General features: G+C 35.7%; 1 protein-coding gene across 12 annotated transcripts in view; it reads right to left on the bottom strand.

The window, feature by feature from the left end:
- The window catches only part of STK33 (serine/threonine kinase 33), a 270,185-nt gene that overhangs the window by 52,012 nt on the left and 191,617 nt on the right, over positions 1 to 26,556 (bottom strand). For 10 of the 12 annotated variants that reach the window (XR_012093837.1, XR_012093833.1, XR_012093836.1 and 7 more), the window contains one exon: positions 12,198 to 12,395. The exons of the other annotated variants lie outside the window; for them this stretch is intronic. Coding sequence is in view for 5 of the 10 variants with exons in the window: in XM_008007639.3 (XP_008005830.3) it covers positions 12,198 to 12,395 (198 nt within the window). In the remaining 5 variants the exon portion in view is untranslated. The remainder of the gene's footprint in view (positions 1 to 12,197; positions 12,396 to 26,556) is intronic. 12 annotated transcript variants of the gene reach the window in all.

Here is a 26,556-nt window from a genome sequence, read left to right as displayed (position 1 = left end):
TTGTAGTAAGATAAGAAAATGATTTTCCTCAGCCACATTGATTTTTTTGTAAATTTAGTTATTTATTTCTTAAACAGATAGTACATCCCCATGATTTAATATTCACAATGTTCAAAATCTCCTCTTTACCCCATAGTTAACTGAGCTCTGCCCCCCAAAGACAACCAATACTGTCAATTTATAGTGTACACTTTCAGAGAGATTTTATGCATCTTCAAGCAAATGTTAGGTGGAACCAAATGGATATGGTTGTCATTCCACTGTCATTTCCATTGGTTGCAGGTCAAAAACAGTCTAATAATGGCAATTTCCTATGGTTCAATCTAATCCATTGATATGGTTTGGCTGTGTCCCCACCCAAGTCTTATCTTGAATTGTAGCTCCCATAATCTTGTGTTGTGGGAGGGACCCAGTGGGAGGTAACTGAATCACAGGGGCAGGTTTTTCCTGTGCTGTTCTCATGATAGTGAATAAGTCTCACGAGATCTGATGGTTTTACAAAGGGCAGTTCCCCTGCACACATTCTCTTGCCTGCTGCCACCTAAAGCATATCTTTGCTCCCCCTTTGCCTTCCACCATGATTGTGAGGCCTCCCCAGCCAGGTGGAACTGTGAGTCCATTAAACCTCTTTTTCTTTATAAATTATCCAGTATGTCTTTATTAGCAGTATGAGAACAGACAAATACACTCATCTATTGACATGCTTTCTTCCCACCTTTCATACAAATAGTAGCCAACTATAAACACTCTTACACCTTGACTTTTTTCAACTAATGATTATCTTGAAGATCATTCCATGTCAATTCATAGAAAGAAAAAGTCCTCATTCTCTTTTTTGGCTATGCAATATTCTCTTGTTTAGAAGTACCATAATTTATTTAACCAGTCCCTTTACAATGAACACTAAGGTTTGTTTCCAATCTTTTGCAAGCACATTTTGCACATGACACTTTGCACATTCATAAGTTTTTCTACAGGATATATATTTTAGAAGAGAAATTCTTCGGATAAATGGTACACGGATTTGTAATTTTGAAAGATATCATCATGTTGCCTTCCACTGCAGTTGTACTGATGTATAATCTTACCAGTAGCATATAAGAGTGCCTGTTTTCTTATTTCTTTGTCAATTTGGTTTTAATACATGTTAAAACTAATACAGTCATCCATATTTTAATTGAGCTCCAAAATCAGCTTAATGCTGGCTGCACTGAAACAAATCACAGTATTTGCTCCTTCACACCCTGGTAACATCAATTCAAATCTACTTGCCTTTATGCAAATATATATATATATTTTTTTGAGATGGAGTTTTGCTCTTGTCGCCCAAGCTGGAGGGCAACGACGCAATCTTGGCTCACTGCAACCTCCACCTCCCGGGTTCAAGTGATTCTCCTACCTCAGTCTCCCGATAGCTGGGATCACAGGCACGCGCCACCATGCCCAGCTAATTTTGGTATTTTTAGTAGAGGCAGGGTTTCACTATGTTGGCCAGGATTATCTCAATATGCAAATGTTTATGCTTCTGTGTATATGGGTTTGTCTTATAAAATACTGTATGTGTATGTGTGCCTTACCATTTCTCTTTACTAAATTCCAGTTGCATGAAGTTTAGGATGCCATTGTTTAGGAAGCAGTATCCTAATAGTTTTTCTAGAAGAGTCTGAGACTCCCCTCAAATATCCTTCATTGAAACCATTCCTCTGATGCTAATGGAACACGAATGCACAATGGCCACCATGGTGACCTCCAGGCCAGGCCATAGTTTTCTTAACAAAGAGCCAAGCCTCTTAGTTCCTGGAGTGGGCAAGGCAAATTCCAGCTTCCAAGCTTTATCTAGAAACATGAACAAATCTTAATTTTTCAGTGATTTATTTTGTTGGGTTATAGGTTATCTAAGTTTTGCGTTTCTCCTTTTCTTCTCTCATAGCTGGTGGGATTCCTCAGGGATCTATGCTGTCACTGATGCAATTTTATAGTTTTGTAAGTAATAGAACAGAGAAATGAAAAATGAAATTGCCAAGGCTATAAGATCTTCCAGGTCAGGAAAAGCAAATAGAAGGTGATGAGCTCCCATAAGATTGTACAAAGGGGGAGAAAGATAACAGAGGAATTTCAATACTTAGTTCTTAGGGGAAAGATTCTAAATGATCATTATGAGACTGTTGGGCATATATTTACCAATCCAAGAGAAGACCTAAAAGTCACCATAGGCTGTTCTTTGAAGATACTGGTCTAATGTACCATGGCACACTGGTCAGAAAAACCTAGCTATCATCAGAAAGCATTTTAGAAATCAAAGAAAAAAATTTCTATCCTTTTATAAAATCATGATGAATTCGTACCTGAAACACTGCAACCAGCTTGAACAGATATAAAGGGACCAGAGAATGTTTACAGACAGGCTTCTAATATGATTAAGGAATGAAGGTTTCTTTTTAAGAGTGCTCTTCAATCTAAAAGATAAAGAATAAGAGGCTATATATAATCAAAATCTATAAAATGAAGAAGGAGGCATATTTCAGCACTGTGGAGGTGGACAGCATCTCTGAGTGCTGCAGTCAGTCAGGACGGTTACATCAAGGGCTGCCTCAAGCAGCATTTCAATTGTTCTTTATCTCTGGCAAATTCTTACCATTTGGGACAGTTGAAGAACAGTCAGTTCTATTCGAGGCAGAATGATGGAAAAGATGACCTTACAAGCATTCCTCCAGTTTCACCTTTTTGTAATTCAGTACCCTTGGCCTAATTTCTCTAGCTCATATTATTAATCTTGAAAAGGGGGCTCCATGTGTGCAAGGGGAGATATGTAACAAGAAAATTGGACTAACTATACATATTTCATTATTCACTGGCATGGCTTTAACCTGATGAACTTGTCTGGTGATAATGGATGCAAAACCTGTAAGCTCTAGGCATATCCCTGCCAGTTAATACCAGTGCATGATTACTAGAAACTGTTAGCATTTCTCTGAATTTTGAGTAGAATACATGCTATTTAAGTAAAGTGGTTTATCACCATAGCAACAATTTCTAGAGTCACACATTCAAATTATAGGCCTGCACAAGGTCCAAATGACAAAATTCTGATATAAGTTTTCTGCTATAGTTTTGTGTGTAATGGCTACTGACCTTCTCTCACATCCCTATGGTTTTCAGAAGAAGGAAAGGAAAGAAAAGCTAAGGGAGAAGAAAAATTGACTTCCAAATATATAGACGTCTAAGGTTACTTGTATAAAGATCTGGGTCTTGTGTGGAGTCAACAGAAATGAAATCTAACTTGCAAATTACAAAAAAATATAAATATGTTTCTTTTCTTTGTAACTGAGGTATAATCTATATACAGTAGAATAACATATCTGAAGTGTACAGTTTGATGAGTTTTGACAAACACATAGGCCTGTATAACAAACACCACAATCAATAAATAGAACAATTACCAAGAAAGTTCTCTCTTGCCACAACCCAGTCAACCTTCTCCTGGGGGCCACAACTATTCTGCTTTCTTCAACATAAATTAGTTTTGCCTTTTCTAAACTTCATATACATGAAAAAGAATGCATTATGTACTCTTGTATCTGAGTTCTTCTGCTTAACAGTTTTAATTGAATTTTTATTCAGAAATTTGTATATTCTCATGCCATTGAAATGTAGGTTTTTGAGATTCATCCGTGTAATAGTAACTCATTTCTTTTTTCTTGCCAAGTAGTACTCCATTGTATGGATATACCACAATTTGTTTACTCATTCTTCTGTTAATGGATATTTCGGTTGTTTCCAGTTTGGGGCAGCTTATATACAGAGCTGCTACAAACATACACTACAAATCTTTTTGTGAACTTGGGATTGCTGGATAAATGGTAAGTGAATGCTCAACCTTAAAAGTAAATGACAGCCGGGCACAGTGGCTCATGCCTATAATCCCAGCACTTTGGGAGGCCAAGGTGGGTGGGTCACGAGGTCAGGAGATCAAGACCATCCTGACTAACATGGTGAAACTCCATCTTTACTAAAAATACAAAAAATTAGCTGGGTGTGGTGGCACGCCTATAGTCCCAGCTACTCAGGAGGTTGAGGCAGGAAAACTGCTTGAACCCAGGAGGCAGAGGTTGCAGTGAGCCGAGATTGTGCCACTGCACTCCAGCCTGGGCGACAGAGCAAGACTCCATCACACACACACACACACAAAGTAAATGCCAAACTATATTCTGAAAGAATAGTACCATTTTGCATTCCCACCAGCAAGGTGGGGAAATTCCAGTTGTTCCATATCCTTGCCAATATCTGGACTTGTTAGTGTTAAATTTTGGCCATTCCAGAAAGTATGTAGTGATAGCCTGCGGTGGCCTTAATTTCCATTTTCCTGATGACTAATGATGTTTAGCATCTTTTCATATGCTTATTGACTACTTGTATATCTTCCTATGTGAAGTGTCTGTTCAAGTCTACCGATTATTTTAAAACATGAATTGCCTTATTGCGCTATAGAAGTTGTTTATATATTCTGCATACAAGTCCTCTGTCATATATATTTATTGCAAACATTTTCTCCCTGTCTGTGGCTTGCTTATTTTTTAACACGCTTTTGATGAGCAAATGTGTTTTATTTTTAGGAACCATTTTACCAGTTTTTAAAAGTGCTTTCTGTGTCTGTGTTCTAAGAATCTTTGACTATCTGCTGGATGGAAGATAGTCCCTTATGTTTTATCCTAGAAGCTTTATAGTTTTGCTTTTAGTTTTAGTTCTACCCTTCTCGAACTAATTTTTGTGTACAGTTTTAGCCAGGGGGTCAAATTTCATTTTCCCTCACATGTATCTAGTATTGTTCTAGCATTATTTATTAAAAAGACTGTCATTTACCCCTTCGAATTGCTTTGAAATCTCTGTCAAAAATCAACTGACTGTATAAACATGGGTCTATTTCTAGACTCCCAATTTTGTTCTACTCATCTATTTGTTTATCAACACCACATTGCATTAATTACTGTATCTATGTAGTAAATGTTGAAATCAAGTCATATAAGTCTTGCAACTTTGTTCTTTTTAGGTTATTTTGTCTGTTTCAGGTTTTATGTATCTTCAAATACATTTTAGAATCATCTCATCAATTTATAACAAAAAAGCAAGTGTTCTAGATTTCAACTGGGATTGGTTTAAACGTGTAAGTTAATTTGGGGAGAACTGACATCTTAATAGTACCAAATATTCTAAACCATAAACATGGTATATCTCTCCATCTATTTCAGTCTTTTTCAATTTTGCTTAACAACATTTCATGGTTTTGGTATAAATATTTTGCATATATTTTGTTAGATTTTTCACTGAGTGTTTTATGTGTTGTGGCAATTAGTATTTTAAAATTTTATTTCCCAATTGTTCATTGCTAATATATAACAATATATTTTTATATACAGATCTTGCATCCAGCAACCTCTTTAATTCACTTTTTGTAGATTCCTTGGGATTTTCTATGTATATAAACATGTCATCTGCAAGTACAGACAGTTTTATTCTTCCTTTACAATATATATAATTTTATTTCTTTTCATTGCCTCGCTGTATCAGCTAGAACCTTTTGTACAATATTAAAGAAAACTAGTGAGAGAGAACATCCTTGCCTTTCCCCTAACTTTAGCATGAAAACACTCAATATTTTGCCATTAAGAATGATACTAATTGCTTGGATTTTTTTGTAAAATCTCTTATTATGTAAAAGAAGTTCCCTTTTATTCCTAGTCTGCTGAGGAATTTTCTCATGTTTTAGTGTTGAATTTTATCAAATGCTTTTCCCAAAATCATTGAGATGATTATATAGCTTTCTCCTTTATCTATATATAGTGAATTATGTTGGTTGATTTTTGGATGTTAATCCAAACCTGCACTCCCGGAATATACTGCAAACACTTAATTATGATATGCTATTCTTTTATATATTTCTAGATTCAGTTTGCTAATATCACTTGAAATTTTTATGACTATAATTTATGAGAGATATTGGCTAACAATTTTCTTGTAACATCCTTGTCATTTTTAAGTATTGTTATTTGTAAGGCAAACATGCCTTATAAATGAGTTGAGAAATATTCTCAAGAGTTTATGTGTAAGTTTTCTCTTATTTCTTCTTTAAATATTTAGAAGAATTAGACAGTGAAATCATTTGGGAATAAAGTTTTCTTTTTAGGAAAGTTCCTTATGACAGATATGATTTTAAAAATAAATACAGAATGATTCAGATTTTCTATTTTTGTGTAACTGTTTTTGTACTTTTAAAAGAAATTTGACCATTTCATATAAACTTCTCAATGTATTGGCATTAAGTCATTAAGAGCCAGTAAGCCTGAAGATAGATCAACAGAAAGCATCCAATGTAAAGAATAGAAAAAAAGATTAAAAAATGGATAGTGTCTCAGGAATCTATAGAATGATATCAAACTGTCTAATATATGAGTAATTGGAGTCTCAGAAAATAAAGGAAAAGATAATGACAAAACTTCCAAAATGTGGCTAAAGGTACAAATTTACAGATTCATGGAGCTCAGCAAACCCCAAGCAGGATAAATGTGAAGAAGAACATGCTTAGCAATAGCATTGTTAAACTGCTGAAAATCAAAGATAAAGAGATGACCTTGAAAGCATCCAGAGAAAAGTGACACAATACATATAAGCAAAGAACATTTCAAACTTCCACAGATACTTCATCAAAAAAATGATCAAAAGTTAAGAAAAAAGGAGAGTATCAGAAATGATAACTATCTGGATAAATACAAGAAATTTTTTGTCTTAATTTCTTGAAAACATACATGACAATTTAAAGCAAAAATTATATCACTATTTTGTGGGGTTTATAATTATGTAGGTGTAACATGTAACACTTATAGCATAAAGGTAGGGTAAGAGATAAATGGGCCCAAATTAATACATTTGGAATTGAAGCAATACTTGTTATAACCCAACACGATGGGTTGGTTTTCCATAGAGAAAGGATATGCATAGCATAGCCAAACAGCTATAGGCCCTAAGGGGAGCTAAGCAAAAGTCAGGCTTGGGAAGAAAGGGAAGTGATTTAAAGGATTCACTAATACATCTTTGCAACAATGGGAATCTGGTTAAGCCTGTGGTAAAACCTAAGCCTTATACAAAAAGCTCTTGTGTGGGAGTAGAAGTAGGGACAAAATATTCCTTTAGAACAAAAGCATTGTTTATGGGAGCCTATGAATCCAGGCCAGCAACTCGCATTGCAAGCAGCATTAGATCAAATAACAGGTCAAGATTAATGTTAGCACAACTAGTTATTTGTACCTGTATTAGTCTACTATTGCAGTAGTTATTCAACTATGTTTGAGAGGTCCCCACAATCACCCCCAGGTTCGACAAGTCACTGGGAGGATTCACAGGACTTAACACTTATATTTGTACTCATGGCTATGACTTATTACAGTGCAAGGATGCAAAACCCAACCAGCAAAAGGAAAAGGCACTTCAGGCTAAATCCAAGAGAAACCACGAGCAAGCTTCCAAGTGTCTTCTCCCAGGGGAGTTGCAGAGGATATGCTTAATTCCGCCTGCAATTAGTTGTGACAGCATGTGTGAAATGTTGCCAACTATGGAAGCCCATTGGAGACTCAGCACCCATGGTCACACAGGCAGCCTCTGCCTAGCACCTACCCAAATCCCAGATTCCCAGAAGGAAAGTAGTTATTCAGCATAAACCATATTGTTTGCACAAATAGTTTAGACAAAATTAGCTAAGTTCCCAGAAATGAGCCAAGGGTCAACCTTGCAAATAAATAGGTCTTTTGAAGGATAGCAGTTTAGGCCACCTATGTTAACTCTTTTCTGCACAACCACACAACAAACAACTGCAAAAATCTCAGTATCTTGTAACAGCAAGTATTTATTTTTCTCAATTAATTGCAGAGTTTGGTTGTGGTAGGCTAAACTTCAGGTATTAGACTGAATTCAGATCTGTTCCACAAATCTCCACAATTCCAGAACCTGTGGCTTTCTGCAGGCATGCTCTTCTCATGGCAGGTGACAGAAATAGAAGAGAGCAAGCTAAATCATGCAAACACCTCTTAAGGTTCTGCTTACATTACACCCTTTTAACATTCCATCAGCCAGAATAACAGCCAAAACCAACATTAGTAGGGTGAGAAAATAGCCTTCAACAGTTCTAGTAGAGAGAACTGCAAAGTCACATGGCAAAGAATATGCATGTACAAATTATTTATAGGAAAGGAATAATTAATTGGAAACAAGAATCCAATCTACCACAGTACCCTAGGAAACTCACCAAACTCAGAGAGCAAATTGAGGTTAGAAGCAGCACATTATCACTTTTGAAAATGAAATGTCTTGGTTTGTTTACTAGTTTATTCCCACACTTATACCCAAAGGAGCCTTGATACAACCAGGAAAACATACGCAATTTTAATAATATTCTATATACATTTTCAGTAATAATGAAAGTATTAATGGCTAACATTAATAAGTACTTACCATGTGCCAAGAGTGTTACATGCATGATTTCACCTAGCCCTTAGTTGGTGAGATTATTATCCCTATTTTATAGATGAGAAAATGGAGGCCTAGAGACTTGCTGAACACCGTAAAGCTTGTAAGTGGTGAAGCCAGAATCTGAATCCAGGCAGCCTAGATCCGAAGTTGTACTTTTAACTATTACAATATTTTAAGGGCTGTGCTTGGGCACATATGCCATATTGCAATGCTTCAATACTGAGATATGGAAGTATGCCACAACTGTGCAAGTACCGTCACATTTTCATATGACAGTTAGTTCTCATGGACTCAGAAAGCTAAAATGTAATTTTCAGGAAAAGAAAATTTTTATCCTACTCACTAAAATATCATGAAAACTTAAGTTTTTCCTCACAGAAACATTATCAACATACCAAAGTATTAAATTTCAATGTTATTTAAATGTCAATATTTCTTGTCTTTGAAAAAATGTTTTATGAACACATATCATTTCTCAAAATAATTTTTCAAAGTTTCTAAACCACCATACCTTTCTACTTTCTAGCCTAGATAAAGCAACTGCTACATGTACTACCTCCTACAATACTGTAACAACTAGGTTTTCAGTCAAGGAAAAATTATCACAAAAGAAAATAATGACAAAAATCTATTTTCTTTTCTTTCCTTTTTTCTTTCTTTTTTTTTTTTTTTTTGAGATGGAGTCTCATTCCGTCGCCCAGGCTGGAGTGTAGCGGCATGATCTCGGCTCACTGCAACCTCTGCCTCCTGGGTTCAAGCGATTCTCCTGCCTCAGCCTCCTGAGTAGTTGGGATTATAAGCGAGTGCCACCATGCCCAGCTAATTTTTGTATTTTTGGTAGAGACAGGGTTTTGCCATGTTGTCCAGGCTGGTCTCAAACTACTGACTTCAGGTGATCCACCCATCTGGGCCTCCCAAAGTGCTGGGATTACAGGTGTGAGCCACCGTGCCTGGCCTGAAAATCTTCTATTTTCATTAAACAAATTCATTCAAGACTGTGTTAAACAATTTTACAATTAGGAGGTTTCTCCATTACAAAGCAAGAACTCAATAATGCAAATATACTTGTATTGCATCTAGAGATTCCAGTCCCTTCCTCCACGGTTATGGGAAGGTACACTTTAATTATGGACATTCATTTCTCTCTAATTGTTTTCTGAGCTTATGAATAATGAAAGCATGATAGCATTTATCAGGAATCATTAAGGACCTAATGTTAAAAGGCACACTACTGCAATAAGCAGTGGTCTGCCAAGTGTCTCATCAGAAGATGAGCAAATGCTATTGCAGGAGTGAAAGTCGAGTCTATCCAGTAAAGCTGATAAAGGCTTTGTCTTAGGGAATTCAGAGGATTACCGACAGCACAAAACATTATCTAGATGTCCTCAGCATGTGAGAAACAAGATATACATAAGAGAACATTACTGTCCTCAGAATACCATAACCAAACAAAGGTGGAAATGAACAAAAGGACATTGCCAAGTGCCAACTATCTGAAAACAAATCTAAAACAAGTGTAGTGTGATATCTTAATCCAAATATTAACAAAGAGGAGATGCAGACTGCATTTTCCCATAATGTCCAAGGCATTTGGAACCAAGGGACCATTATTTAGGGAAGGAGGAAGGTGCTGAGTTCAAGTGCTTTTGCTTTTGTTTTTGTTTTTAACACATCCTCACTTATTCTCTCTGCTAGTTTTCCAAGAGCTCTGCCATTTTTTCGAAAGGTGTGATTACCCTGGCTTTTGAGAAATTCCCAAATCTAAGCATGGGAAAGTTCCTTAGAGGACATCAAGGGAGGACAAGCTCTACCCACCTTGCAAGAATTCCTGTTATGGCATTTATAACAAGTAGCCTTCCAGAGTCTGCTTGAATACTTCCAATGATGGGGAGGTGGAAGGTTTGTTATCCATGGCCCAGCCTTTTTCCATTGCTGGTGAATTCTGACTATGGAAAAATTTTTCCTGTAGATGAAACCTACATTCCTAAAATATCAACCAATATTCTCACCATCTCTGTATTCTTGAAATTTCAACCGACTGGTTTAGTTCTAGCATCCACAAACAATTCAAATTCCAATTCTTCTGTTCCCTAGTTGATTCACATAGTAAGTTTCATTAATTTGTGACTTGCAGGGGCAGCTGGAAGAGTGGGAGGGGAAAAGTGTGACACGGCAATGGAAAAGGGAATGGAAGACATTTGGTTCACAAGCATATTTTATGTTATATGCAGTGATAAATACAACTCAAGTCCACAAAACGTGTGTATAATCATACATATGTGAGTATATGTAGACGTACATATGTATGTGTAAGAATATGTGAGTATACGCGTATACATGTATATGTGTAAGTAGGTGTGTGCATATGTATGAATAAAATGCCAAGTCAGTCAACAAAAATCTTCAAACTATGTTCAATAAGAAATGCAAACATGGAATTTTATGATATTATTTTTAAGGAGAATATAAAATACACACAAGAGCTAAGCATCGCAGGAGTTGTTAACGCACTAGAGAGGAAAAAGAATTCAATCAGCTTATGTCTACATTATGGTAAAAATATTATCATCTCAAAATACCTAAATCATTATGCTATGCTTATTATCTGAACATTTGCTATAAAGTAATGAAGTTCTCAACCACTAAATAAAAATCAATGAATAGATCATGCTACCATGTCCCTTTCTGTAAGTTACTGAGAGGATTCTTGGCAGGGAGGGGTGTAGGCCAGCAATGCTGCACCTCCCTGAGTCTGGTCCAGGATTTACCCTGGCAGTCCCTCTCTGCACTCTGCCTAATTCTAGGCATCACAGAATCAGAAACCAGCGACTCCTCACCAGAAGCCTAGCTATCCTGAGGTGAACACAGCCCCTGCTGGCAGGATGCTCAATTATTAAATAATAGTTAAGATATGTTCATTAGATTTCAAGACAGGAAGGAGAACAAACACATACAGAGAAATTTTCTGCAAATGCAGAAACAAACAAGAAAGCAGGGAAGGGGAGCTTTGGGTAAACTTTGTCAGGATATCCAGCTAACAGACCACAACCTAGAACCAATCAAAATGTTATTCAATTCTATTCATGAAAAAGAATAAAACTGTATTCAGAACTAATAAGGTAAAATAATAAACCTATATAAAAAGTTTTTGTTACCATAAATTCAGACAAAAATAACTGAATAATGTAATGATGATCATTTTCTATGTAATACACAGACCTATTCCAAATTCTATAGTCTGGTAGAGTACAAAAATTATTAATTTTGATCCTTGGGCCAAATTTGGCATGCCATCTGTTTTGGGGGAAAAAAATAGTTGAGTCGGAACATGGCCACACTCATTCATTTGTGGTCTATGGCTGTTTTCACACTACAATGTCAGAGATGAGTAGTTGTGACAGAGACTACTATGGCTCACAAAGCCTAAAATATTTACTATTTGTTCCCTTATACAAAAAGTTTGCAGACACCTGCCCTACATAATCATCAACCTTAAAATAAACATGTAGGCCACATCACTAAATCGTGCTAGCCTTACAAAACAGAAAGAACTTTACTTGCTATATAATGCTCGACCTTTGTTACAAACTAACAACAAAAAGACAGATTTGCAAAAAAATGTTCCAGGTGTAGTGAGGGTATTTTACACTTTGGAGAAATGCAGCAATGATTCTTCCTACCTGTTTTTCCTCCTCTTCATCTGAAGTGTAATTGGCATCACGGACATTTCCCCAGAGTTGGTAACTTTTCAACTTTTCTTCAGTGGACGGATTACTCTTCTCTTCTGTTGTGTTTTCCTCATCACTTTCTGGGTTATTTTTCCATTCTTTCATCATCTCTAATACATTGGTTGGTCTCACGGAAGAAAGTTTATTGCCCTAATATTGACAATCAATTTTTGGTGTTATAAACAGCTTAGATAATTGAGATGATACCTACATCATTTAGCGAGATAGTCTCCCAAATTCAGTAACAGTCACATGGAAAAGATTATAATGCTGAATAAATATGAAAACTTCTGATGACCACTGGAGTACACTCCCTGTACTGACATGGCTCACACTCATTGCATGATATCACTTGTAATAGGTCCAAGTTAAGAGGGGAAATATTCAGGCTTGAAAGAACAATGCAGCATGCTTGTGCAAAGAACACTACACAGGGCAATTTCCTGGAACCCAAATACCCCCTATAGTGCTGTTCTTAGAAAATTGAGAGAGAGGTTGAAAGAACTAAAGAAGTTGGCCAAAGGCCAGTGGGTCCAGTGCTAAGGAGAAGTCTATACAACATCCAAATATCTAGGAAAAAAAAAAATCTAAATTCAGTCAACTAGTCAAGCACTATGTCTAAGAATATAAGTACTTAATTTGAAATCCCTTACCTGTCTGGAAGATTTAAATATAATGTGGTCATTTGATTATAACTGACTTGGCACAGTGTTCTTATCCCGGCATATGATGATACATACCAAAATTGACCATTTTATATTAACCGTATTTTCCCAAATAGAATATCCTATGTAATGTGCTGAGAAATACATGAATGCAAGCTCAAATAGCTCCTGCTTGATTAGGCGTGTCTTAAATATTTTTGTTCTTACCTCATACTGTTAGAAAAAATTTAGACCAAAAAAATGGATCACATTTAGATTAAAATGAGAAGTTCAGGTGTGGGCAGAGCTATGAAGTGATTCTAAATTACTCTGGTATATGGATGTATTGAAAAGTTTAGCATCAGTGACATAGAAAACCACGAGACAGGGTATTTTAAGGTACCTATCTGAATACACTGTTGAGGACTTGTTGAGTTTAATGTATTTGTGGCTAAAGACATAGACAAACACTAAATGTGGAATGCTAATAACTAAATGAGGATCACTATGCAATTAATTCCCTGTGGTTCTTTGTTCCCTTGTTTTAAGAAGCTCAGTACTCCTACCATGTTCATAGCATCCCATTACATCTCACGCTGGTTTTGCACTTGTTCCTCCCTTACCTACTTACTTCTAGAATGCCCTTGCCATTTCTTCCTGCCAGTCCATAGCAAGAGCCTACATTTCCTTGAAGGTTCAATTTAAGATTCATTTCTGTCAGGTATCTCAGAACTCCCAATTATGTAGTCAACTCAAGTGAAAACAGACAGTGGCTCAGCGACAGTAACCATTAAAGAGTTGAAATCATGTAGAATGGTAGATTGTCTCAGAGCACTCATCTGAAGGGGTTCTGCTCTCCAGGGCTCTGCTTGGTCCCTATGATCCATCTCTCCTCTCTTACAATTTCTTGGCCTCATTCTGACCTCTAACTTAATTTTCATAAAATCAGTGACCAGACTCCTAGAATGCAAGTACATACAACTTTGCCTCAACTTGATTCTTTCACTAGCAGAAACTGACAATTTGACACATCTAAGTCTGCAATCCCAGTCCGCAGTGGCTCCTCCCTGAAAAGCCCTCCCCAGGTTAAGTCTTTGGAAACTGTGGTAGTGATTAAGGCTACTTGCCCAACATTTCTTCCTTCTAGGCTCATGGTAGAATTTCACTTCTCTATCCTCTTTGGGACGTGACCATGTGCCTTACTTTAGCCAGTGATTCATGATTGGAAACTGTATGTATCACTTCTGGGTGAAAACTTAAAGAGATAGTATGCAATTAATCATGTTTCCAATTCCTGAACTGGTAATTACAGAAGCATAGAGATGGAGTCTCCCTCAGCTTGGGTTCCTGAGTAAGGACAAAGTGAAACAGAACCTCCTCCTCTCCCCCGAGTCAATTGGCCATGGAAGGTACTAACAGCACTGAGATTTGGATGTCATTTGTTATCACAGCATAATCTAGCTTACCTCGATGTAGATACCAAAGCAAACATTTACATTCTGTAAGTCACCTCTAAGAAGCCTTAAAAAGAGTGACTTCATTGCAAAATCATCATGTCCAACAAAATTATAATTACTACAGAACTCATATGCAACCAATATGATGTGACAGCTCATTTATTTAGGCAGTTCTTGCTCTGCACAGTCCTGATATGCCTGAATTTCAGTTATAATTTACTTAAACAGCATTAGTCCCCCAAGAGCAGAGTTTAAATTTCAGTCAATATGGTATATGAACTAAAACTCCATAAAGTTCAAACTGCACTGCTAGTTCTTCAGTCCACAAAGCAAACAAACGCATATCATGATCAGTGACCAATTTTGTCACTTCTCTCAAAGGCTATTGGTGATCAGACATTGGGCATCTGCTATTCAGTCCACACACAGACAGCAAAGTGTGTAGTTGTGTTGCTTCCTTTTCTCCCAGGGAATTAGCCAACAAAGATGAAAGTGCAGTAAAGAAAATAAAAGTGATATGCTGAAAGTGAAAACCGAATAAAATATGAATGGAGTAATAGAAGAAATCGCTGACTGGGAATGCTGACACTACCACCATTCGACAGAGTATTTGCCAAGGCACAAAAAGGATCCTCCCTCTGTCTTATAAGTTATGTGGTAAGAAGAAGGTAAGTACTATTTAAATGAATCTTAAGTATTTTATTTAAAAAGACACTTTAATTCTCAATATTTCTAACATTCTAAATTACAGTGTACTAAATGAACATCAGCTTTACTTTTGTCTCATTTCCCTATATATTTATAACTAACAGAGAGGTACTAATATTTTGACAAAAATGTAAAGGGCATGAAACAATCATAACTTTTCACATTGATTATTGAGATCATTTTTTTTCAGTTTCAACCTGTTTTTACTGTCCTACACTACTGTACAAAGCAAGGATTGCCTATATTATTTTGAATCTGCATCTCTAGCAATCTTTTTTTTTTTTTTTTTTTTTTGAGACGGAGTCTTGCTTTGTAGCCCGGGCTGGACTGCAGTGGCCGGATCTCACTCACTGCAAGCTCCGCCTCCCGGGTTTACGCCATTCTCCTGCCTCAGCCTCCGGAGTAGCTGGGACTACAGGCGCCCGCCACCTCGCCCGGCTAGTTTTTTGTATTTTTAGTAGAGACGGGGTTTCACCATGTTAGCCAGGATGGTCTCGATCTCCTGACCTCGTGATCCGCCCGTCTCGGCCTCCCAAAGTGCTGGGATTACAGGCTTGAGCCACCGCGCCCGGCTCTAGCAATCTTTCAAATGCCTGGTTCACATACACATACACCCAAGAGCTTGGTAGCTGATATTCTACGTGTCTAAAGGAGACTGTCTTCGTACTTAAATAAATGACCCTATTTCTCATTCTATAGAGACTGTGGAGAAAAGCAAAGGATCCAGAATAAGAGTGTTATCCTATTTCCTATGTGGAAATTTTTAGCTCTTTGCCTCCTATACTCACTTGCAATATCAAGCCTGGACTAGGTGGTATAGAGTCCAGGCTTTCCCTGTTGTCTAGAGTCCATCTGATAACTTACTATACCACCTACTTCTTGCTTGCTAGCAGTTGAAGGATAAATTGTATCAGATACTTGGGACTAACCAATAATAAGTGGTCCACAACAATGTATCACGAACCTTCTAGTTCAACAGAAATTACAAATGAAGCAACCAAACAAAACTGGGGTAGAACTGTTAGGGCAGACACTGTAGATGTATATGTCACCTCACCATCAGAACACTAACCTCTGAACTCCTTTTACTGGCTGCATCTAGGTGATCAAATACTGAACTCATCAATTACAAAATAACAAATGACAAGAAAGCAGTAGCAATAGTTTGATCATCTGAAGCTATCACAGGTAGAGACCCAGCCTTTTGGATAAATTTCCACTTGCTTAACCAACAGATAGTTGAGACTATTCATTTAATATTGAACAACTAGAAAAATGAAACTCAGGGAAGAGAAGAACTGCTTGAATACTAAGACTTGAATTTAATCCTTTAGTAGACAGGCCCATAATGGAGACCCAATCCCATTTCCTCATCTAAAAAATACTGCCTTTTAAGGGATAGTGCCTATCAGTGCTTTGTAAACAGTAAGTACTTAATAAGCACTTTAAAATAAATGAATGAATGACATGTATGAGCTGGGGTGAGATGGTATGAACCCAAATCAGCAAAGCTAAAGGAAACATTGTGGATCTTTAGCATGCAGTCACCATTCTCTGTTTTTGCAAGGAGCTAGAATAGTTTATTTTGTAATGTTCCTAGGAGTAAATTTTTTCAATAGAAAAATGGAACACTTTTTTTTAAAAACATATAAAAGAACGGCCAACTTCACAAAATAAAATCCAAGTCAAAACAATGTGGTGCCAATTTTCACCTAATAGATAGACAAAAATTTAAGTTTGATATTTCCTGTGTGGGTGAGGGTGTGGGGGAACAAGCACTCTCACTTACTTGCTTTTTATGAGAAGGTAAATTAGCAATAATTGATCAAAATGTAAAATGCACATTCTCTCTGGCCAGTAATTCCACTGTTAAAAATGTATCTTATATAAACTGGCACAGTATGCAAACACATATTTACAAGAACATCTGTTGTACTATGATGTAACAGAAAAGATATGAAACAATTTAAATATTCACAGGGACTATTTACAAAAGAATTTATAGTTTGGAATACAATGTTGGTTTTTAATTTTTTTTTTAATTTTTTTAATTTTTAACTTTTTTTAGGTTCATGGGTACATGAGCAGGTTTCTTATACAGGTAAAATCATGTCACTGGGGTTTGTTGTACAGATTATTTTGTCACCTAGTTACTAAGCCTACTATCCAATAGTTATTTTTTTCCAGTCCTCTCCCTCCTCCCAACCTCAAGTAGTCCCAGTGTCTGTTGTTCCCCTCTTTGTATCCATGAGTTCTCATCATTTAGCTCCCACTTGTAAGTGAGAACATGTGCTATTTGGTTTTCTGTTCTCACATTAGTTTGTTGAAGATAACAGCCTCTAGTTCCAGCCATGTTCCCATAAAAGACATGATCTTATTCTTTTTTATGGCTGCATAGAATTCCATGGTGTATATGTACCACATTTTCTTTATCCAATCTGTCATTTATAGGCATTTAGACTGATTCCATGTCTATGATATTGTGAATAGCGCTGCAATGAACATTCATGTGCATACGTGTTTATGGAAGACTGATTTATATTCCTCTGGGTATATAGCCGGTAATGGGATTGCTGAGATAAATGGTAGTTCTGTTTTTAGCTCTTTGAGGAATCGCCACACTGCTTCCCACAATGGTTGAACTATTAACAATTTACACTCCACCAACAGTGTATAATTGTTCCCTTTTCTCCACAGCCTCACCAGCATTTGTTATTTTTTTTACTTGTTGGTAATAGCCATTCTGACTGGTGTGAGCTGGTATCTCATTGTGGTCTTGATTTGAATTTCTCTAATGATCAGTGATACTGAGCTTTTTTTCATATGCTTGTTGACTGCGTATATGCCCAATCTTGAAAAGCGTCTGTTCATGTCCTTTGCCTACTTTTTAATGAGGTTGGTTTTTTCTTGTGAATTTAAGTTCCTTTTAGACGCTGGATATTAGACCTTTGTCAGATGCATAGTTTGCAAATATTTTCTCCCATTCTGTGGGCTGTTTCCTCTGTTGATAGTTTCTTGTACTATACAGAAGCTCTTTAGTTTAATTAAATCCCACTCGTCATTTTTTTTGCTTTTGTTGTGATTGCTTTCGGCATCTTCCTCATGAAATCTTTGCTGGTACTTATGTCCAGGATGGTATTGCCTCGATTGTCTTCCAGGGATTTTATAGTTTTGGGTTTACATTTAAGTATTTAATCCACCTTGACCTCATTTTTGTACATGGTGTAAGAAAGGGATCCAGTTTCAATCTTCTGCATATGGCTAGCCAGTTATCCCAGCACCATTTATTGAATAGAAAGTCCTTTCCCCATTGCTTGGTTTTGTCAGCTTTGTTGAAGTTCAGATGGTCACAGGTGTGAGGCCTTATTTCTGGGCTCTCTATTCTGTTCCATTGGTCTATGTGTCTGTTCTTGTACCCATACCATGTTGTTTTGGTTACTGTAGCCCTGTAGTATAGTTTGAAGTTGGGTAGCATGATGCTTCCAGCTTTGTTCTTTTTGCTTCGGATTGCTTTGGCTATTTGGGCTCTCTTTTGGTTCCATATGAACTTTAAAATAGATTTTTCTAGTTCTGCGAAGAATTTCATTGGTAATTTGATAGGAATAGTGTGAATCTGTAAATTGCTTTGGGCAGTATGGTCATTTTAATGATACTGTTTCTTCCAATCCATGAGCATGTAATGTTTTTCTATTTTTTTAAGAAAATCTTCCCTCTATATTAAGTGAAAATAGTTGCATAATATGAACCCATTTGTGTAAAGCATCTAATAAAAATGTACAGAATGTTTTTTAAAGCATACGTAAAAGACTTAATGATGGTTATCTTTAGTGAGAGGGAATGAGAGAATGGGAGGAGAAAGCAAGTTATTTTTCCCATTTTGTTTACTCACTTAACCATGGATAATCTCAATTATTACCTTAATTTATTTTATTATTATTTTTTGTTGTTGTAGAGGAGTCTCACTATGTTGCCCAAGCTGGTGTTGAACTCCTGGATTCTAGTGATCCCTCTGCCTCAGCCTCCCAAAGTGCTGAGATTACAGGTGTGAGCCACTGTGCCCAGCCTTGACTATATTACCTTTTACCTTTACATGACTAACAATCAATGTAAATTATAGTAAGAAAAGATATGATGTAAGTTTTAGATACCCAAAGAGGACTGAAAGCACCCAATAAAATCACCAAACTGTCCTGAAGTGTTTCAATGAGTCCAAGGGAGCAGAATGTCACGATAATAAGTAAAGCAGTCAACTGTGTACCACTTTCATGTTTTTCCTAACAAAATCACCTCAGTGATTTTTTTTTTCTAGAAGTATAGTAACTATGAGGTAGATAAGGCTTTGGTATTAATATTCCTATTCTTCAGGAGAAAATGGTTTGAGAAATTAATGAATTTACCCTTATTCCAGAAGTGCATTTCCAACTGCCTGCCAAGAATTTCTAGTGAGAGGTATAGCTGAGCCTTCCACTTAGTGTATTCTAAACCACACAACTACAAAACAAGAAAACTAGAAAACAAACAATAACTTGCATCCATACACCTAGTTTTCCTCCATCTTGTCTTCCTGCCTCCCATCACCTGAGGTGACTGCTATCCAAAATCTTGTGATTAACATTCCTTTGCTTTCGTTTTATATATATATTTTATCACAACCATGTGTATTCAAAAAGGAATATTGACCAGGTGAGGTGGTTCAAGCTTGTAATCCTAGCACTTTGGGAGGATGAGGCCAGAGGATCACTTGAGCTCAGGAGTTTGAGATCAGCCTGGGCAATACAGGGATACCCCTGCTTTACAAAAATATTTTCTTTAATTAGCTGGACATGATGGTGCATGCCTGTAATCTCAGCTACTCAGGAGGCTAAGGCAGAAGGATCACTTGAGCCCAGGAGTTAGAGGCTGAAGTGGGCATGCCAGCCTGGGTAACAGGGCAAGGCCCTGTCTGGAAAAAAAAAAAGTGGGGAGGAATATTTTTTGTTTTAGTTCTTTTAACTTGATAAAAAGGGTTTCATTCCTTGGGACTTACTTTTTTCCACTCAAAATCACATTGCTGAGACCACTTGGACATTGTTGAGAGGGAAACAAATGAATATTTACTCCTATATTACATCATATATTTTTAAAGTATTTTAAGAAATCATGCTTACATGTTTTTTAATTGTATAAACATATATTTTATATACATATTTCAAGTGTGTGTGTGTATATATATAATATATATATATAATGTATATATATATAATATTATATATATATATATATATTATATATATATATATATATATATATATAATTGAAATTGTTCTTGCTCTGTTGCCCAGGCTAGAGTGCAGTGGCACAATCATGGTTCACTGTGGCCTCGATCTCCTGGGCTAAAATGATCCTCCCACCTCAGTCTCACAAATAGCTGAGACTATGGTCTACATGTGCACCACCACCACACCTGGCTATTTTTTTTTCTAACTATAGAATGGGGTCTTGTTATGTTGTCCAGGCTGGTCTTGAACTTTGGGGCTTAAGTGACTCTCCTGCTTAGGCCTCCCAAAGTGCTGGGATTACAGGTGTGAGCCACCCTGCTACCCTTTTTAAAATTTATCTACATTTATAGAGTACAAGTGTAATTTTGTTACATGCATACATTGCATAGTGGTGAAGTGAGGTCTTTTAATGTAACCATCACCTAAATAATGTACATTGTCCCTATTAAATAATTTCTTACCACCCACTCCCTTCTACTCTCTCACCCTTCCAAGTCTCCATTGTCTATCATTCTACTCTACGTCTATGTGTACACATTATTTAGCTCCCACTTACATGTGAGAATATGTAGTATCTGTTTGTGTCTAACTTGTTTCATCTAAGATAATGGTCTCCAGTTCCATCCACATTGCTGCAAAAGACATGGTTTCATTCTTTTTTATGGCTGATTAGTATTTCATTGTGTATATATGCCACATTTTCTTTATCCAATCATCCACTGATGAACACTTAGGTTGATTCCATATCTCTGCTACTGTGAATAGTGCCATGGTGAACATATGGGTGTAGGTATCTTTTTATTAATATATAATGACTTATTTTACTTTGGGTAGATACTTAGTGGTGGGACTGCTTGATTTAATGCTAGTTCTATTTTTAGTTCTTTGAGAAATATCCATACTCTTTTCCACAGAGGTTGTACTAATTTTCTTCCCACCAACAGTGTATGAGTTCCCTTTTCTCCATATCCTCACCAACATCTTTTATTTTTTGTCTTTTTAATAATACCCATTCTGAATGGTGTAAGACAGTGTCTTATTGTGGTTTAAATTTCTGTTTCTCTGATAATTAGTGATGTTGAGCATTTTAATTCTGTGAAAAATGACAGTGGTACTTTGATAGGGATTGCACTGAATCTGCAGATTTCTTTGGGCAGTATAGTCATTTTAACAATATTATTCTTCAAAACCATGAGTACAGGATTTTTTCCACTGGTTTGTGTCATCTATAATTTCTTTCCCCAGTGTCTTGTAGTTTTCCTTGTTAGAGATCTTTCACCTCTGTGATTAAATTCATTCCTAGGTGTTTTATGTTTTTGTAGCTATTATAAATGGTATTGCCTTCTTGATTTGGTTTTCAGCTGGACTGTTACTGATGTACAGAAACACTACTAATTTTGTACATTTATTTTGTATTCTTAAACTTTACTGAACTCATTTATCAAATTTAAGAGGATTTTTTGGTGGAGTCTTGAGGTTTTTCTAGATACAAGACCATATCATCAGTGAACAGAAATAATCTGACTTTCCCTTTCCCAAATTGGATGCCTTTTCTTTCTTTCTTTTGCCTGATTGCTTTGGCTACGGCTTGAGTACTATGTTGAACAGGAGTGGTGCAACTGGGCAACCTTGCCTTGTTCCAGTTCTTACAGGGAATGCTTTCAATTTCTCCCCATTCAATATGATGTTGACTGTGGGTTTGTCACATATTCCTTGTATTATTTTGAGGTATGTTCCTTTTATGCCTAATTTGTTCAGAATTTTTATTATGAAGGGATGCTGAAGTTTATTAAATGCTTTTTCTGCGTCTATTGAGATGATCATGTTTTTTGTTCTTAATTGTGTTTATGTGATATATCACATTTATTGATTTGCATATGCCATACATAAAAATCAATTCATGATTTAACAAAGACCTTAATGCAGGAAAAATAGGTGATGATCTTCGCAACCTTGGGGTAGGCAAATAATTACTGGGCAGGACACAAAAATATTAAGCATAAAAGAAAAAATGATAAATTGAATTTCATCAAAGTTAAAAACAGTTCATCAAAAGACATCATTAAGAAACTGAAAAGGTAAGCAATAGACTGGAAAAAATTATATACATACACATACATATGTACATGTATGGATTTGTGTGTAAATTTATACATCATATACTTATATATAAATGACATATTTATACATTAATATGACACATATATATACACACACAAATGACAAAAGGCTCATACCCAGAATATATAAAATATTTCTACAAATCAATAAGAAAAATATATTAAACCAAATTTAAAAGTTGGGAAATGATTTGAAACACGCATTTCACGAAAGAGGAAATCCAAAAGTCAGTAAGTATAAATAAAGGTGACCAACTTCATCTGTTGTTTAGGAAGTGCAAATTAAAACCACAATAAGATACTATCACATGTCTACTAGAGTATCTAAATTTAAAATGTACCAATAACAAACATTAGAGGGGATGGGGATCAAAACTAGAACTCTTACACATTGCTAATGAGAGGTACAATCACTTTGGAAAACTTGGCAATTTCTAATTAAGTTAAATATAGGTCTACTGTATCGCACAGCCATTTCACTCCTAGATATATTATTCTTAATAGAAATGAGTGCACATGTCCACAAAGAGATCTGTATGAGAATGTTTATAACAACTTTATTCTGATAAAAACCAGAAACACCCAAATGTCTAACAGGAAAATTTGAAAAATGAATCTGCTCTATTCATACAAGGAAATACAACATTGAAAACCCACTCTTCACACAACCACCTAAATTTCACAGACATGAATTAAGTGAAATAAGTCACAAAACAGCATATATTATAAATGCCATTTATTTAAAGTTCATCAAAAGATGAAACTGATCGATGGCGAAAGAAATCAGAATAGTAGTTACTTCTGGCAGGAGGGTAAGGAGAGTTACTGACAAGAAAAGGGAACAAGGAAACTCTCTAGGGGGGACAGAAATGTTCTGTATATTGTTCTAGGTGGTAGTTACGCAAATATATACATGTATAAAAATTCACCAGGCTATAATTTTAAAATCTGTGTATTTTACAGTAAGTAAATTATGTCTTCATAAAATTATGATTGAATTAAAAATAACATTTCATGGCTTCATAGAGATACATAATCATTTTCACTACTCTCAATATTTTGTATAGTTGTTGGACTATATTGCAATGTAGTCATTCTTGAATTAAAGGGCCTTTTGGTTGATTTTGGGGTTTGTTCCATTATATATTCCTATAAATATTATTGTGTCTGTCTCTGGTATATATGAGCAAGACTTACTCTTGGGTATAGAAGTGAAATTCCTTGGTTGTAGGATATGGGAATGGTTAACTTTACAATATAATGCCATACCTTTTTGCCAAAGTAGTTGTGCCAAATAGTTCCACCAGCAATAATAAAGAGACACTCTTTATCCACATCTTTTCCAACACCTGGTATTATCAGACTTCTTATTTTTTGGTTTCTCTCAATGAAGTCTTTATTTGTATTTCCCTGATTTCTAATGACATTGAACATCTCATCACATGTTCATTAGCCAAATGTGTCCTCTTTTGTGAAATATCTAGCTCGGTCTTTGACCACTTTATACTAGGTTGTGTTTGTCCCCTCTGTATTGATTGTGAGTTATCCAAATTTCATATTATTCCTTTTTTGCTTATTTGCAGTACAAAAGCCTTTTCCCAGTTTATAGCTTATCAACTTTCCCTCTGGTGTTGTTTTATGAACAAGAGTTCTTAACATAGAGAAGCTAATCCATCATTTCTTTTATGTTAGTGCCTTTGGTTACGTTGCTTATGAAATCCTTTCCTACACACCCCAAGATGCAGAATATATTCACCTGTATTTCCGCTTAGAGTTTCCACATTTTGGTTTTTACTAGAAGTCCCTGATTCCTTTGGAGTTAATTTTTGTCTGTGGCGTGAAATAGAAATTCAACTTTACTTTTTCCATATGGAGAACTCTTGATTCCAGCTCCATTTACTGAATAGTCCCTCCTTTCTCTCCTCTCATATTTCATACAACCACTGTCAGAAAAAGATCCAGATACACCTGGATATGTTTCTGTATTCTGTTATATTCTGTTTGTCAATAATCATACTGCCCTAATTAACATAGCCCTATAAGTCTTAATATCTGGTAGAGCAAGACATTTGAAATTTCTTGGCTATTTTTGATCCTTTAGTCTTTCATATACATTTTATAGCCAGGAAAGCTTGTGAAATTTTTATTGTATTTGCACTGAATATGTATATCAATATGGGAAAAATTAATTTTTGATATTAAGTCTCTTGACACATGATTGTGATGTATCTTTATATTTATGTATTCTTCAGTGTTTTTCAATAAAATGTTGTAACTTTCCCCAAGGAGGTCTTATAAATGTCCTCCTTATGTCATATTTATTCTTAGATATTTTATATTCTTTGCTACTATTTTACATGATTTCTTCATTTTTATTACATTTTCTATTTAGTTGCTAATGAATAGAAGTGCACTTGACTTTTGTATATTAATCTTAAATCCAGCTACCTTGCTCAGCTCTCCTATTATTTCTAATAACTTATTTGTAGATTACTATAAATAATAAATATTATTTCTGCTTTTCAAGTCTCACCTTAGTCTTAAGTTGATTAAAATCAACAAAGTTAGAGGAAAAAAAAGCTGACTTTCTTGACTATTCTCTATTTTAAAGGAAATTCTTCTCACATTTCCTATTCAGAATGATATTTTCTGTAGATCAGGATAAGGAAGTTTCCTTTTCTTTTTAATTATGAATATATATTGAGTCTTATTACAAATGATTTCTCTGACATGGTATGATTTTTTCCTTTAATATATTAACGTGGGGATTTATACTTACAGATTCTGAAATTAATTCATCATTGTATTGTTGGGGATACTCAAGTTGGCCAAGATATATTATCTGTTAATATAAACAGCTGCATCCAACTTGCTAATAGTATGTCTAAGGTTTTATATCAATATTAGTAAGTGAAATGGATAGTTTTCCTTTGTCATAATGTCTTGGTCTAGTTTTGTACCCTGCAGTTTAGAAGGTATAGTCTTAGGATAAATTAGGAAATTTTTTCTCTTTTGAGGGGTAGAAGAAGAGTTATAAGTTTAAGATGAAAGTATGGTAGAATTCTAAAGTCATTTGGGCCTGGTGTTTTGCTTGTAGAAGACTTTGAACTATTGCTTCAATTTCTTTAATAATTACAAGATAATTCAAGTTTTCTATTAAGACTGTCTTGTATAACTATATTTTTCTAGGAAAAGAATTGTTTTCATTTTGAATGAGTTTGCAGAAGTATTCACATACCCCTAGTAGTATTACCTAGTAGAATTCTCTTTTCTAATCTCTCCTTTATCTATGGCTATAGTCCCTCTTCCATATGGAAGATTTTTTCTCTCTTTTCTTTTCTTTTTTTTTTTTTTTTTTTGAGACAGGGTTTCACACTTTCACCCAGGCTGGAGTGCAGTAATGCAATCATGAGTCACTGCAGCCTCCACTCTCCTAGACTCAGGTAATCCTCCCACCTCAGCCTTTCAAATAGCTGGGAACACTACTAAAAATCAGCCAGGCACGGGCCACCATGCCTGGCTGATTTTTAAAATTTTTTGTAGGGATGGGGTCTCACTATGTTGTATAGGCTTGTCTTAAACTCCTGGACTCAAGCAATCTACCTGCCTTGGCCTCCCAAAGTGCTGGGATTATAGGCATGAGCCACCATGCCCAGCCTGCTTTCTCTATTTCTTTCTTAATTTCGCCAAAGATTTATTTATTTTGTCTTTTTTTTCAAAGAACCAAATATTGACTTTGTTGATCTTTTCTATTCTACCTTTGTGTTCTATTTAGTTGATTTTCGCTCTTAGTTTGATCTTTCCCACTACTTTATTTGGTTTTACTCTGTTAAAATTCTGAAATTTTTAGTTAGATATCATTAATTTTCTGTATTTCTCTTTTTCTAATATAAATATTAAACTTCTACTGAAGTACATGTTTGCTGTATCCTCCAAGCTTTGGTATGTTGTATTTTCATTATCATTCAGTTCTAGGAATTTAAATTTTTTCTTATTAGGGTTTATTCGTTGACTTATGAGTTGTTCAGAAGCAATGTGATTTATTTTCCAGGTATATGCAGATATTTAATCTTGTTGTTTGCTGACTTTTAACTGTGTACTATTAGAGAACATGATCTGTGTTA

The sequence above is a fragment of the Chlorocebus sabaeus genome, chromosome 1, assembly GCF_047675955.1.
Source record: "Chlorocebus sabaeus isolate Y175 chromosome 1, mChlSab1.0.hap1, whole genome shotgun sequence".
Classification (NCBI taxonomy): domain Eukaryota; kingdom Metazoa; phylum Chordata; class Mammalia; order Primates; family Cercopithecidae; genus Chlorocebus; species Chlorocebus sabaeus.
This window is presented reverse-complemented; position numbering and strand designations above follow the sequence as displayed.